The sequence below is a fragment of the Quercus robur genome, chromosome 8, assembly GCF_932294415.1.
Source record: "Quercus robur chromosome 8, dhQueRobu3.1, whole genome shotgun sequence".
NCBI lineage: Eukaryota > Viridiplantae > Streptophyta > Magnoliopsida > Fagales > Fagaceae > Quercus > Quercus robur.
In genome coordinates, this window is record NC_065541.1 from 44,238,546 (window position 1) to 44,254,284 (window position 15,739).

General features: G+C 36.6%; 2 protein-coding genes across 3 annotated transcripts; one reads left to right on the plus strand and one right to left on the minus strand.

Moving 5' to 3' along the window:
* Positions 1-983: 983 nt before the first annotated feature.
* On the plus strand, positions 984-8,959 carry LOC126695656 (sodium/calcium exchanger NCL-like). 2 transcript variants are annotated; one of them, XM_050392484.1, is made up of 7 exons: positions 984-1,577; positions 5,535-5,720; positions 6,180-6,361; positions 6,541-6,686; positions 7,196-7,472; positions 7,542-7,841; positions 8,231-8,379. In XM_050392484.1, exons 1-7 carry the CDS (start codon positions 1,190-1,192, stop codon positions 8,360-8,362), a joined length of 1,611 nt encoding a protein of 536 aa, XP_050248441.1. In that variant the 5' UTR covers positions 984-1,189; the 3' UTR covers positions 8,363-8,379. The 2 variants fall into 2 exon arrangements, with proteins under 2 accessions (XP_050248441.1, XP_050248440.1); XM_050392483.1 differs by lacking the exon at positions 8,231-8,379 and adding an exon at positions 8,386-8,959 and having other exon boundaries at positions 987-1,577.
* A 1,946-nt stretch (positions 8,960-10,905) lies between these two features.
* On the minus strand, positions 10,906-11,865 carry LOC126696338 (uncharacterized). The gene has a single exon (XM_050393097.1). It carries the CDS (start codon positions 11,863-11,865, stop codon positions 10,906-10,908), a length of 960 nt encoding a protein of 319 aa, XP_050249054.1.
* Positions 11,866-15,739: the final 3,874 nt, after the last annotated feature.

Below are 15,739 nucleotides of genomic sequence, written 5' to 3' on the forward strand. Positions count from 1 at the left end.
TTACAACTACAATGATATTTCTAATATATAACATGTTAAAGTACAAACTACACCACTAAAGTTTAAGGTATTTGGATTTTATATTCTAAAATTTTAAAATTTGAATTTTACACCTTGAAATTATATTTTATTTGTAATAATAGCTCATACATCTATATTTTCTATTAAGAGCCACATAAGTTTGTCACGCATATTTTGGTTGAGTTTGGCATCAGCTTATAAGTTCAACTTTTAACTTTTATGTACATATTTTCTTTTTAAAACCTCACTTTTCCCGCATTTTCTCACTTTTTCAAATTTTTTCAAGGTATAAGTATATTTTAGTATACTTTCAGCAAAAAACTAAATAAGTTGTTCTCAAACAGACACTTAGTTCATTCAATAAAAATGATGTCTAGTCATCATTATAAAATGACATAGCATAATAAAAATGACGTGACATCATTTTATTGGACGAACTAAACATGCATGGGAAGATTATGTGGCATTTAACAGAAAATATGGACAAAAAAGCTACTAATGCAAATGAAATATAACTTTAGGGAGCAAAATCCAAATTTTAAAACTTTAGTATAAAATTCAAAAAATCTCAAACTTCAGTATTTTGCATTATATAATATGATAAAATCTTATAATAAAGTAAGACACAAGTTCGATTGTTAAGCGTAATCACCTTTGTCCTTACGCTTCCTTATGCAAATTTCCAACTAATCTTGTACCAATACTAAATAAGGCGTGAATTAGTTGGGTTATCATATTAATATATTATTATTATCAATATATTAAAGCCAACCTCTACATCAACACGTGCTTGTACAAAACCTATGTACTTTGTTATTATATATCTTTCCATTAACTAATCTTGTACTAATACTAAATGAGGCGTGAATTAGTTGGGGTATTATATTATTATTATCAATATGTTAAAGCCAACCTGTCCATCAACACATCCTTTGTACAAAAGCCTATGTACGTTCGTCATAATCATATGCGTGCTCTGTACTCGTTTACTTGTCCCTTTCTAATTGACTATTAATGCTTCCAAAGTCGATCTCCAATGTTTTCTTCTCATCTACCGCTCCCGATCACTTACAATTACCAAATATAAGCATTCATACTTATTAACCAAATCGTTTTAGACCTCATTCTATCTTTGAACATACCCAAGGAAAGTCTGTAAAGAAGAAACATGGAAAAGAAACTTGTATGTTTTTTCTTAGCCATCTTCTTTGTTACACTAGCTAGGTCCAGCCAGGGTCGACCTATTGCAAGTAACTACTCTACTACCTTCAATTTGGTCTCCGATGGAGTCCAAACTCTTCAGCAACCAAATCTACTTCATCTCAACCGCTTGTTTTCATCGGATACGTGCACGGAGACGTATGGATTTCTGCCATGCACCACCACTGTTCTAGGAAATGTTTTTCTCATTCTTGTCTATAGTTACTTCATGTTCTTGGGGGCCAAATTGTTGTCAAATGGAAGTGAGATTTTGCTTGAAATTCTTGGACCTGGAATCATTGGTGGGCTCTTCTTGCCTGTTCTGAGCTCTCTTCCTGATGCAACAATTATCCTTGGTAAGCTTTATTATTAAGCAAACAAACTCACATGTCTTAGTTAGTCCATTTCACTATTGATCAACTTCTCAGCTTGCATAGCAAGAAACCCTTCAGATTATATGAAATTAAATGGATTAGTTGTTCAAATTTTAAGGTCAAGCCAATTTTCTTAGGTGCTTAGCTAATATATTTCCAGTCAATTTTTCTGGGGATCATAAATTTCTCTCGTGGTCCACACCTAAAATTCACTCGAATTATAAAACTTGATATACAAAACTAATTTATGACACATGACGACGTTGCCGTCCTTTTTATATTTTGTTTATTTCTCATCTTTCTTGTACATTTAAAACTTCTCTTCAGTCATTTGATTGGCTTATTCTCCTATAAGTCAAGTTATGAAAGACTATCACCTAATTTAAAGATAGAAATTGCTTCACGTACGTAGATATCTCCATAAGTATGGCGTGTATGTTAGGAAGGCCAGCTTGTCAAAAGAAAAAGTTAGGAAATCCAAATTTGTTTGCCTATTTAAAAATTTATTAAAAAAAAAAAAAAAAAGATTAGAAATTTAATTAGCGTGTTGGAATTTCCCTTCCTTCTGATACGTGTAAGGAGGAATTGGAGATAGATTTGTGAAATTGTTTTAAACAAACAGGCCTAGATAGGCACTATTATTTTAAGCATTTGACTTTCAGTATACATGTGCTAATAACTCGTTTTTATACGTTTTAGACTTTTAGTAATTGGGCAGGTTTTCTATATCTTTTGCATACACCACTTGTAATAGAATAAGACTAAGTTTCCAGGAACGTGAAGTGAAATCAAGATAAAAAAAATTGGTCTTTGCTTAAAAAATAACCACAGCAACAATCTTTCTCATGTTATTTCGCTTTAGACATAATCAAGCTTATGTAGGCTACGATTCTGACATTAAGATTTACTAAATACGTGATTAAGCTAACTTTTATCTTCTTCGTTTTTTTCTTTTTTTCTTTTTATAAAAACCCTGATTAAGCTAGGTGTTTTTTTAAAAAGATTTTATTAAATTTGAAAAGAAGTGATTAAGCTAACTTAATCATTGAAGATACTACATAAAACATGGACAAGGATGCCACCTAGCTTCGTGTTATAAAGAATTACCCCTAGGTCCTTGCTCAAATTTAACAATTATCTTTTCCTTCCAATTAATGCACAAAGAACTTTAAATAAATACAAATGCTTAAGTATATGTATGTCGAAACCTGTTAGTCCTAATGTGTGAAATTGGAGCAGAGGTGCATCGCATTTACCATTGTTTTGGTAAATAATAAAGTTAAATGATCGGTAAAAGTATCAAACTGTTTGGTAATAGCCGTGTACAAATCCTAGAAAACAAATTCTTTCCATTTACAAGATTCAAACATGCTAGAAGGTCAGTTAACTGACCAGCTTTAAGATAAGCTAGCAAAAGTCAAAGCAAATCTGTTAATTTGATCTCTTATGTGGAATTTGGAGACTAGAGAGCTACAATTTTTTTTTTTTTTTTTTTTTTATGGGCATGTTTTGACATTAGACATTCACATGTAATCTTATCTCATGTTAAACCGTAAGGAAATATAAGGATTTTAAAATTACTTATGCTTGATTTTTCCTTTACAAGTTGTGCCTTATAAATGATAATATACTCAATTCAGTCTATGCATCATGGCTTTATTTACTTTTCGATTGCTCCCATTTCCTACGTTTGGGTTGCCCTAGTTTATTATTTTTTTTTTTATCCTCTAGGAGTTTTGCTATTATAGTCATAGTGGTCCCATATAATCTATATATGTAGCGTCGGTCTCACGTTTGCACATGGGAAAGATTGAACAAGACGTAGTGAATGTGAATGTGATTGCATAAAACAATTTTCTTCTATATCTATCTGTATGGCATATTCCAAATAGTCTGCTAAGAGCCTAAGAGAGAGCCTTAAATTTATTTTTCCTTAAAATTAAAAATAAAACAAACAAACAAACAAAATAAAGGTTAAATTGGTTATGTACGGCACCGAGACCCCAAAGCCCATACCGGCATTGAGCCCAAGCCCATACAGGCCCTGGGCCCAGGCCCATACCGGTTTTGGGTGTAGGCCCAGCGGAAAGGTCCAGTTACCCTACGCCCTTCTTGAAACTGTCTTAACGTGAAAACAAGTTTTGGGATCTGAGTTCCAACAAACGATCGGTTTAACTTTCCCGGGTAAGCGAATTGGCCGTGTCCGGGAAAGTCATGATATGCACGGGAAACTGAATTGCCGAACATAATCGATCAAGCTGGAACCAAGTTCCAAGGTCATAAATGTTGCACCGCCCTCTCACCTAAACATTCACTTTAACCAGATAATATTGGACCTTTAGTAGCACTAACGGTGGCTGTAATCATAATCTCCCCACTAACCTTGGCTATAAATAGAAGAAATTGGGGAGAAGAAGGGGTTCAGAAAAACGGAGAGAAAACAATCAAGTGAGAAAGAACAAACTGAGTGTTGCTTTGAGACTCTGCCGAGAACGACCCAAAGTAGGAAATCCTTAAACCCACTACAAATAAATTGTGAGCCCAAGTAATTTAAGACCCAGAAGTCTCGTACTTGGTTCTTACAGGTTATATTATGGCCCCATAGGATAGGAGGCAGGTAGCCATAGAATTGATACAGCTTACAAGCCCATGAACATGATATTGTATAGAGGTACAAGGAGAATTGTGGTGATGACAATATTGCCATGGTCTATAAGCCTTGGTTGCTCACTCGCAGAGTCATCTCTGTGTCTTTAGCAATTAGCATGACCAAAGGATAAAATAGATTTTCACATTTTGCCAATGTATTTTCACCACGCATGATAGGCAATTCTTACATAGTCCTGGAGCACTGCTCCAAGCTTGCACAAATTAAAGGGGGTGGACCCTATGGGTATGGTGGGTCCCACCCCCTATATAAGTTTTTTCCATGCATGATTATGAACGCTTTGAGCCAACGACATCTCGTTGATGAAAAGACTGGTGGTTTTGTTGATGGAATTTGCTACCAGAAATAGACGACAGTCGTTGCTTGCTGCACTTATGACGTTTGAAGTAGCACCTTACCACTGGACATAAGTGACCGCTGTGGCCTTCGACATGCCATGGAAGTCTGTGGCCTTTATATAAAAAAGAGTGATACACTTAAAAAAAATTAAAATTAAAAATGATGAATTGAAACTATTAGATTCTAAAGGAGCTAATTGAAACTTTGGTTCAATTTCTAAGCCCAAAATTTTATTTAAGAATTTTTTTTTTTTTGTTTTTCTAAGTTGAAAAATGATGGCCAAAATTTATGTAGAATTAATTTATTAAGGTCAATCTAGTAGCACATTTTGGGTATCAATCAATCAATCATGTACAGAAAGAATATACTAGAGATGGAAGAATATGAAAGAATGCAACAAAAGATTTCTTTGTCAAGAAAAATAAAAGCGAGGCTCCTTGTGGAAAGTGCAATTGAAAGTTCAAATCTTTTGCCATCAATGCAATTTTAGATTATGGGCTACTATAAAAAGTGTTTGAATTTTAGTAAGACTATACAGTGAAAAAGGATTTTTAAGTTCTTGTGAATATTACACTATGTCAATTAACTTCACTGAAATCTCAAATAGGTTGGTAGTCTAGACTAATTTAAAAACAAAACTATCGATTGGAATTGAACTTTTGGCTTTATTTTTTACTTTTCGACTTCTTACTGCGGTGTTGTTTCTCTAGTAAGAAAGAATTGATTCATCTTTTTTGCATAGGATGGCCTAGTGCGGGTCGTTTATAGTTTGTTAACTGAGAAGCCTAATTTTTTCTGTTCATATGAATGTGTCATGTGATCTGACTTGATTCTACAACTTTTGATTCACTCTATTATATTAGTTTCTTGTCAATGCATTCTTTGCTTATACTGGATAAACTTATATTGACATTTCTCTGGCTCTTCAATAGCATCTGGACTATCTGGGAGCACAGCAACTGCTCAAAGTCAGGTCTCGGTTGGAATGGGCTTGCTAGCTGGATCGACTGTAATGCTTTTGACAATTTTGTGGAGCACCTGTCTAGTAGTGGGCAAGTGTGACCTTGAGAATTCAGTTGCAGTAGATCAGAAAGATACAAAAGTATTTAGCTTAACTGGTAATTTCCTATACTTCTACTAAGGGTTTTTTTTTTCTTTTTTTCCCTCTCTCTGTGCAGTGTTTCCTTTAAAAATTCAATGATTCTCAAAAGAAAAGAAAAGTCCTACTTGCTTAGGCTCTATATCAGCATATGCTGTCTGTGAGTTCATGACACTTTGGAATGCAAAATATTTTGATTACTAATTATGATTGTTTGGATCGTGCAGCTTGTTAAAAAATAGATTACATGTTTACCTATTCTGCTTATGCAACTTTAAGTTGCTTTGCAAATTTTCGAAGTCTGATTTAGTCTTAAGATTATAAAACTTATGTTCAATGTAACAGCAACATTTATAGAAATTCAGTTCTTTTAGCCTTCTAATAGGAATATGATACTGAGAAAATATACATTTTTGAATAAAAATGTTCATGGTGTGGGTGTTATGTTTGTTGAACATGGTAGATTTTATTTTTGCAGGATCTGGGGTGAGCACTGATATCTGGACTAGCTATGCTGCTAGAATCATGATTATATCTCTTATCCCATTCATAGTAGTTCAAATACCAGAAGTTTTTCAAGCAACTTCTCAAAGTCGCTTAGCCATTATGATTTCGCTTATTGTCTCCATTTGTTTATTGCTTGCTTACAGCCTTTATCAGGTACTTAATGATTCATAAAATCTTCTTAACGATTCATATAATCTTATTTGCTTGCTGTTTTTAATAATGGATCTTCAGTGATCAAACCTTGTTATCAGGTAGCCCACTTTTCTGTCTTGTTATGTTTGTTTCCATTTTCAATACTGATTGCAGCATCTTTCTTTAAAATATAAATGCAGATTTTTCAGCCTTGGATTCAGAAGAGAAGACTTGCCTATGCAAAGCATAAGCATGTAATATCAGGAATTCTGAGAAATCTAAAAATGCTTACACTAGGAAAACTTTTTAAGGAAGATGGTAAACCAAATACAGATGTCATAGAAAGGTTCATCTTTGCTAACCTCTCAAATCTTTCCAATTGTTTATTTGAATTTTTCATTGCCATTCCAATAAAATATGCACCTCATAACTCATTGCATTACAAGCAACCTAGATCCTACAATTCATAAGAACAAAATGAGGGAAACTTTCCTTTTAGAGAATCTTCATTACAAATAAGGGCTTCAGTAAACCAAAGAATCCCATTAAACATTTAAATGTGCTGCTCTTACAACTTCCTTTACCTTACATCGTGGTTATGTACCTGAAAGAGATATCCAGGGCTACATATACCTTTTTTAACAAGGAGAAAATAAACATCTTCTTTCCATTCAACTAGATTAAGATATCCAATCATCTTAACCAACTAGGCTGTAATTCTGAGTACAATAGACACCATAGTCTGTAGGATGAATACACAGATAACCTATCAATTTAATTTCGTAGACTGAAAAACTTCCATTGACATTCAATATATATGATCTAATTTTAATATTCACTGCACCACAATGCTAGGTTGTTTAGAACAATTGATCAGAATTCAGACGGAAAGCTATCAGCAGTGGAGTTGAGAGCTCTGGTAGTAGGAATTCAGTTTGAGGAGATAGATTTAGATATTGAAGATGCAGTTGCACAAGTGATGGAAGATTTTGATAAATCTCATGATTCACAAGTTGATGTGGATGAATTTGTCACTGGAATTTCAAGATGGCTTAATCGGGCCAGGCACTTTGCAAAAAGTGGCAAAGGCCAAGATGACCTATCTATAAGACTTCTTAGCAATTTTCAACAGGTATGTTATTTCATGCAATTCCTCTAATCCTGAATGTTTGCATAATGACATCTATAAATGCATGTGTAGCAAACAAAGAAAGAACAATATCTGTTCGGAGATCAGAACGATGAGGTTGTGGAGACAATTGAAAATGCAAAGTGGCATGCCTACAAAGCAGTTTTCATGTTGCTTTTGGGAACCATAATTGCTGCGGTTACTGCAGATCCCCTAGTGGATGCTGTTGATAACTTCTCAACTGCAACAAGCATTCCTTCCTTCTTCGTCTCATTTGTCATTCTACCTTTTGCTAGCTCCAGTGAGGTAGTATCAACTCTTATTTTTGCAAGCAAGAAAAAGTCAAGAATGGCATCCTTGACGTATTCAGAGGTATGCTTCACCTTCCCACTTTCGTGTACACTAAATGCAGTTCTATTTTCGCTACTCTGTTTCCAGCAGTTGCAAGCCGTAACCTTCTCAGTTGTCTTTGGAAACTTGCATTTAAGAAACCTTAGAATAGACATGTCATTCCCAATTATCTGGCAGTTTCCTTTTCCTCCTTGTGAATGTCCCGAGGATAGTCCTTGGCTCAAGAACATGGCTAGAGTAGAGATGTAAAAAGAATCAAATAGCAGTTACTGTGGTTGACTAAATTATATAACTTTGCCACTTAGTCTTGGCACAATTTTTCTTCATCATGTCTGAGTTATTTAGCTAGGCACACATAGATACCCTCAAATCTACAAATTTTCTCATCTTGTTGCTTTCTTGAATTACAGAACAAGATGGCCTGTAGCTTTATCTCAGTTCTCAGGCTTCTGGCCATTTTGGTGGCTCATCTTGGACCTTCTCATTCTATGACTCCTGCATCATGTTTTGATTTAAGAACTTGCAGCCAAAAGGGCCTATAATCTATGTGGTTTTTGTGGTGCAGATATATGGTTCAGTGACCATGAGTAACATCCTTTCACTTGCAGTCTTCTTGGGTCTTGTTTACTTCCGCGACTTGACATGGAACTTCTCATCTGAGGTGCTAGTTATAATAATTGTTTGCATAGTGATGGGTATCATTGCCAGTTTCCGCACCACCTTCCCTCTTTGGATATCACTGGTGGCCTATGCGCTTTATCCACTTTCCTTGTTGCTGGTGTATATTCTTAACTACGTTGTTGGATGGTCATAGACTCTTTCTACTTTACAAGGTAGCAAATGGAAGCATCTATGCCACACTGCTTTTGGTTATGTCAATTAACAGCCAAACTTTATGTTCTACTCCTCTTGGTGTCACAAGTTCCACGCACATTTTTATTGTTGGAAAAATCATTAAATCAGTTATTCAAAATAAAAAGGATTTCGGTCTAAAAAGGTTCTGCATAATGAGCAGGTCCACTAATGCTATGTTTTGTAGTAGGAAAAGGTACATCCAGAAGATTGTTTTATAGAAGGTTTTTACTTTTCCCTTTTGCTGTTCAAGGATTTCAATGATACATTCTTGACATTTTCTATCATCCTCATTCCTCCATTATTGATTCCTGTAAGTCCTGTTTTGCTTTTGGGAATCAATTGAATAATCTATTTCATTCTAAAGAAGCAGTAGTATGATATGATGCAAAAATCTATAATAACATCAAAATGAAGGGAGATTGGAAAATCTACTTTCCCCTTTTCGTTTGCACTTGGCAGGCTCTGTGCTCAATAATTCAATATGCATGTGCTACAGTAATATAACATACCAACATCACATGTAATGATACAAGCCTCATCCAACAATGACAATGCCCTTCTTGGTACTTGTAGATACTCAAGCACAAGCTTTTGTGTTCTTTAAATTCTTTTTTATTCTAAAGATGTTCCACTCTCTTCATTTCTCATTGCCTCCAGCAAGGACAACCTTTTAATATGTGCTATTCTGCTATTGAAATATTAGCGGAATCTATAGGAAAGCACTTGGATTTTATGATGCCATGTATCATTCAAGCTTTCCAAGTATTTTGTCTGCTTCTACATTAAAGATTGTAGTTTCCCTTTCTGCCTACTTCAAAATCTGTTGTTTAAATACTTTTACCCACACGTATTTCCACAATACTTAAACAACATTGCTAAAATAACATTATCAAACCAGCAATTTTTGAGAGCTGGATGCCTTGAGTTTCTTCATTAGCTTGTACCTACTTGTGATATCATGAATTTGAAAAACAAAAGCAAAGATACAAAAGAAATAAAGGTCTTATGATATTTTATGATAACAAGTAACTACTTTTACATGAGGGATCTACTGCATTTCTCAATCAAATATGAAAGATTGGCCTAATAGCATGAATTATATATCCCACAAAGGATTAAGCAGGCAGAACGGAGATATTGATAACGAAATACCTTATCAGCGTGGTGATACAAACTAACATCTAACAATTTTCGTAGGAAATTTGGATTGGAATTATCTCTACAAAATTATTGGCATGGCATAGTGCGTATCAATAAGAAGTCAAAGATTCCTTGTATGGCAGCATAGTACAAAATGTTATTGACTAGCACCATTAGATGTAATTTATGTGAAAATTTGAACAAAAAAAAAAAAAGGTTTGCAGTTCATACTTCATACATTCTTATTTCCGTTGATTTCCTTTGTTACAACGGTACAAGTAAACAAATAAGTTTAGAATAGGCAAGACCTTCATTGGCTTGGTAAGAGACAGGACAAAGTTAAAACATTTATTTATTTTTTTTTAAAAATTGCATGTTGGGTGCAATTGCTACGAAACTGTCATAGAAATTAAAATCAATACAAAAACAAATCATGTGATCCTTTATTTATTTTTATTTTTTTATGGGAAGTAAGAGAATTTCATTCAACCGAAAATGAATTACAAAGGAGAGAAAAAGCTTGAGCTTTACAAACAGAGATCCTCAATAAGAAGATGCTCAAGGAAACTTGGAAAGACATTTTCCATACCTGTAAAACATCAGAATTCCCAGCTACCTTTGCAAGCTCATGGGCAACTCTGTTGCCTTCCCTTTTCAGATGTTTAAAAGAACACTAGGAAAACACAACAGCCATTTCTCTGATGTTTCTGATTATGTGCCCAAGCTCACCACCATGGATTCCATCATTAATTGCTAGAATAATGGATAAGGCGTCGGACTCAAAGATAGCGTGGGAGACATCCATTTCCGCTGCAAGAAGCACACCATCTTGCATGGCCAAAGCTTCTAAGATCTCAGCCGAGTATGATGCGGGTAGAACCTTGTTTGATGCTGCTAGAACTTCACCCATATTATCGCGAATGACTACACCGATGCACGAATTCCTCCCATCTTCAAAGGCTGCTGCATCAGTGTTGATTTTAATGAAGCCCGTAGGTGGAGCTTTCCCCTTGGACTGAGGGAAGGACTGAGAAAGTCTCGGACAGGAGCAAGCTGCCTTGAATTCGGCCAAGACTCCACCTGCCATTTCCTAAGCATGAATTGGAGGGGAACCCGAGTCCTCATGGATTGCTTGATTGTGATTCCACCAAATAGACCAAGCAACGGCAAAGAAAAGCTCTAAATCATTCGGGGAGCCTTTTGCAATAAAATCTAAGGCAATATCCACCAAGTCACCATAAGAGGAAGAGAGGTCCACAGGACAATTGTACCAAAATGCCCAAGTCATTTTTGCATGATCGCAATGAAGAAGTGCATGGGCTGTGGTCTCAATGGCTTTGTCACATAGAGGGTAGAAGCTAGAGCAATGAACACCTCTGTGGTTTAGATTTTTCATAGTTGGAAGACCATTGACACAAGACCTCCAAGCAAAAATTTTGATCTTCGGAGGGACCTTTTGCTGCCATATCCGCTTCCATAAAAGGGTCCATGAGTTGCTTGAGGTGCTTTCACCTTCCTCCATTGAATCCACAATACCTGAAGCTATATGATATGCACTTTTAACTGTAAACTCACCCCTCTTGTTGCCTATCCAAATAAAACAATCTTCGGGCAAATTATAGTATAATGGGATTTTAAGGATGGTGCTGGCTTCATGGGGTAGAAAAGTAGCATGAATTACATCAATCTTCCACCATCTAGTGTCAATGTCTATGAGGGAAGACACCCAAGGAAAGTCTCCATAGCCAGCTTGGGGGGAAATCACCTTGTGGGTTGATGGTGTTGGCAACCATCTATCATCCCAAATATGGATTCGCCGGCCATTGCCTACCCTCCATCTTGTGCCCCTTTTAATAACCTCAAGACTATTGTGGATGCTTCGCCAAGCATATGAGGGGTTACTCCCTTTTTTGGAATTGAGGACATCATCAAAAGGAAAGTATTTTGCTTTGAAAACTCGGGCCACTAGGGAGTCGGGGTTTGTGAGAATTCTCCAACCTTGCTTAGCTAACAAGGCAAGGTTAAAGGCTTGAATGTTTCTGAAGCCCATACCTCCATGGAGTTTAGATCGACACATCTTCTTCCAACTAACCCACGCAATCTTGTTATCTTTGTCCTTTTGCCCCCATCAAAAGCTCCTCATCATACTTTCCAAGTCTTGGCAAAGAGTCTTGGGGAGTTGGAAGTATCCCATAGTGTATGTAGGCACTGCTTGAGCCATCGCTTTGATTAGGATCTCCCTCCCACCAATTGAAAGGAGTTTACCCTTCCAACCGGCAAGCTTTTTTGCCACTCTGTCTTTAATTTCAGCAAACACCTTAGCTTTGGATTTCCCAATGATGGAAGGCAGCCCCAAATACTTGTTATGTCTGAAATCTTGCATTGGGCCGAGGATGTTTAGGATGCCATCCCTTAATTCTTGTGAAGTGTTCGGGCTAAAGAAAACTGAGGATTTATCAGTGTTAATTTTCTGCCCCGAAGCCTCTTCATATCTGTTTAGGATACTGACAAGTGTACGACATTCTTGCTCCTTTGCTTTACAAAACAAGAGGCTATCATCGGCGAAGAAAAGGTGAGTAATTAAAGGGCAGCCTCTGCAAATGGAAAATCCATTAATTTGCTGATTCATAGAAGCTTCATGAATAAGAGCTGAAAAGCCCTCAGCGCAGAGGAGGAAGAGGCAAGGGGAGAGTAGATCCCCCTGTCCAATGCCCCTTGAGGGAGAAATGTTCCCATAAGCTTCCCCATTTATAAACACTGAATAAGAAACAGAAGAGACACAATTCATAATAATATCAATCCATTTTTCCACAAAACCCAATTTCTCCATCACACCTTTAATAAAGCTCCATTCTACCCTATCAAAAGCTTTGCTCATGTCCAATTTAATAGACATGTAATTTTCTTTTCCTTCTTTTTTATGGTTTAGATAATGCATGAACTCGAAGGCAATAAGAACATTATCCGTGATCAAGCGATTAGGGGTAAATGCACCTTGGTTTTCGAATATGATGTTTGGTAGAATGTCTTTAAACCTATTGGCAAGGACCTTTGAAATGATTTTATAGGTGGTGTTACAGAGACTAATGGGATGGAATTCTGTCATTCTGGCTGGCTGGTTGGTTTTTGGTATGAGGGAGATGTTGGTTTTGTTTATTTCAGTCATGGGCAGATTGGAATTCAGCACATTTAAAACCATGTTTATAATGCTAGGTCCAATAATGTCCCAATAATTATGAAAGAAGATCGCGGACATACCGTCAAGCCCAGGTGCTTTGGTGGGGTGGAGTTGCTGAAGTGCCTTCAAGACTTCCTCACTTGTGAAAGTTTTGGTGAGCTTAGAGTTCATTTCATCTGTGATACGCCTAGGGATTGCATTAGTGACTTCATTGATTCCAGCGGGAAAAGATGTAGTATAGATTCTCTTAAAATAAGCTATAGCAGTGGGTGTGATACTTTCCTTACTTTCACACCAAACACCCTCCTCATTCCAAAGCCCCAAAATGGAATTCTTCTTCCTCCTCTCCGAAGCACGGGCATGAAAAAATTTCGTATTTCTGTCACCTTCCTTATACCAATGGACTTTGCTACGTTGTCGCCAAATGGTCTCCTCACTGTCTAGAAGGTCATTTATTTCCTTTCTAAGCTGATTAATTTTAGTTCCTCTGCTGCCTTGCCGATCAACATTTGTAATGGAGTTAAGAGCTTTTCTTTTCTCGGCTAATTTCTTTGGAATATTGCCTACTACATTCTGATTCCAGCTTGCCAATGCACTGGCACATTTTTGGAGATTTGAAGCTATCCCTTCAGGAGTGGCAGAGAGAGTACCGGAGTGCCATGCAGCCTCAATCACATCATGAAAATCCTCCCTTTTGACCCACATAGCTTTGAAATGGAAACGACGTTTACTTCTACGGGATGGAGGAGGAGAGTCAGTGATGGCAAGTATGCAGTGGTCGGATGTGGAATCAGCCAAATGGTGAACAGTAGGGTCCTTGAAGTGTCCGAGCCATTCATTAGTAGCAAAAGTTCTGTCAAGACGAAGCGAAATCCTGTTACTCCCTTCCTTCATGTTGCACCAAGTATAATCTGGGCCACAGTGATTTACAATTCTACGAAAGCCATCCATTTGATTTTGGGAACGTTGAGCTCCACCATCTTTTTCAGTCATTGAAAAGATTTTGTTAAAATCACCACAACAAAACCAAGGTAAATTAAATTGACTATGTAGATAGGAGAGGAGTTTCCAGGACTCTTCCCTAAGGTGGGTCTCCGGGTATCCATAAAACTCGGTGAATCTCCAAACAAGACCAGTGTCTGTCTCTGTAATTATCGCATCAATGTGATGGTTAGAATAGCTCTTAATCTCCAGCTTTGTGTCACTAGACCAAAGAAGAGCAAGCCCTCCACTTCGGCCCCTACTCGATACACATAATCCATTTGTAAAACCAAGTTTGAATTTTATTTTTTCCATACGTCTGCATTTTGATTTAGTTTCCGGGAGGAAAACTAAGTTGGGATTCCAGCGCCGCACATAATCGCGGAGTGTATAAACTGTCTGGGGGTTCCCAATTCCTCGACAATTCCAACAAAGGGAATTCATTGTTTTCAATGGTATGACCATTCTGTATTTTTCATATCTTAGTCTATACAAAGCGAAACCAACCAGGAGTAAAAATGCCCATTGAAACAAACAAAACATCCAAACAGAACCAAACAAGAGATAATCCCAAATTCAGAGCCTAGAAGCAATAGAGAAATACAAATCAGAATTACCCTTAAATGCCGGTGAATCGCCCTACAAATGTCCTTGCAGCAGTTGCATCAGGCAGAGAAGCCACCGAGAATCACCAGCACTAGATCAAGACCCACCCAGACCAAGAAAACCCACTCTCCAGAAGAACTTTGCTCATTCGGCGAGAGAGAAAAGCTCCAAAATGACCGGGATTTATTTAAACAGATGACAACCCATTTCCTTACTGAATCCGATGATTGAGCCACTAAAACCAGCAGACAAAATAAGCGGCAACTGTGAGAGATATGGGATGGTGGATGGTTGATATGCAACTGAGAATTTTGGGATTTTGATTTAGGGATTTTCGGAAAAATAGCAAAGTGACCACGAAGAGAACGGGTAGAGAAGACCCACACAATGGTGGAGAAACCCACCCACAGATGGTGGAGAAGACCACACAAGGTGGAGGAAGAGTCACACGGGATGTGTGAGAGAAAGCTCCTACTTGGGAGAGTTTTTATCAGAGAAAAAAAATTCTGCTCATTGCAGTGTTATGTGATCCTTTATTTAATGCATGTTACAAATAAAGACGCAATCATACCAATTTTTTTTTTTTTTTTTTTTTAGAGAGTTTCAACTTATGGCGTCCGCTCCTAATGAAAGCTCTTTATCATTAGACCAAGACACCAATCAGTTTTTGGTGTAGGTGGGGATTGAATCCCAGATCTCCTATACAACCATCAGAGACTTTACCAGTTGAGTTAACCGGAACCCACATACCAAATTTAATTTAACTGATACAACATCACTATCTTAGAGCATTCACAATTTTACATACTAAGTTTTGATTAATATAACACACTTTCTTATGCCACTAACATTTTGTTTATTATCCTTCTCAAAAAAAAAAAAAAAAAAAAAAAACCAAACAAACAAACATTTTGTTTATTATACATTTTTCACAACATATCATTTTAAAAAACGAGAAAGAAATTGTAAAAAATATTACCTCAGCTTGATTTTTTTATTTATTTTTTTTTTTTGGCTGAATACCTCAGCTTGATTTATTGGTTACAAAAACCACATGTTTGTAAGTAAGAGACAAAGTTTACATCAGCTTGATTTATTGATTACAAAAAAGTGCGTTACTTTTTGACATTGCTTATCCTCAAGGGGTACTTTTAACTAT

Excerpts from the sequence above, each read along its gene's own strand:
- LOC126696338 (XM_050393097.1), bottom strand. The coding sequence starts at position 11,865 with ATGGGCTTCAGAAACATTCAAGCCTTTAACCTTGCCTTGTTAGCTAAG.
- LOC126695656 (XM_050392483.1), top strand. The coding sequence starts at position 1,190 with ATGGAAAAGAAACTTGTATGTTTTTTCTTAGCCATCTTCTTTGTTACA. Across the intron at positions 5,721-6,179 it reads AAAAGTATTTAGCTTAACTG|GATCTGGGGTGAGCACTGAT; the intron begins GTAATTTCCTAT and ends TTATTTTTGCAG. Across the intron at positions 7,473-7,541 it reads TTCTTAGCAATTTTCAACAG|CAAACAAAGAAAGAACAATA; the intron begins GTATGTTATTTC and ends ATGCATGTGTAG.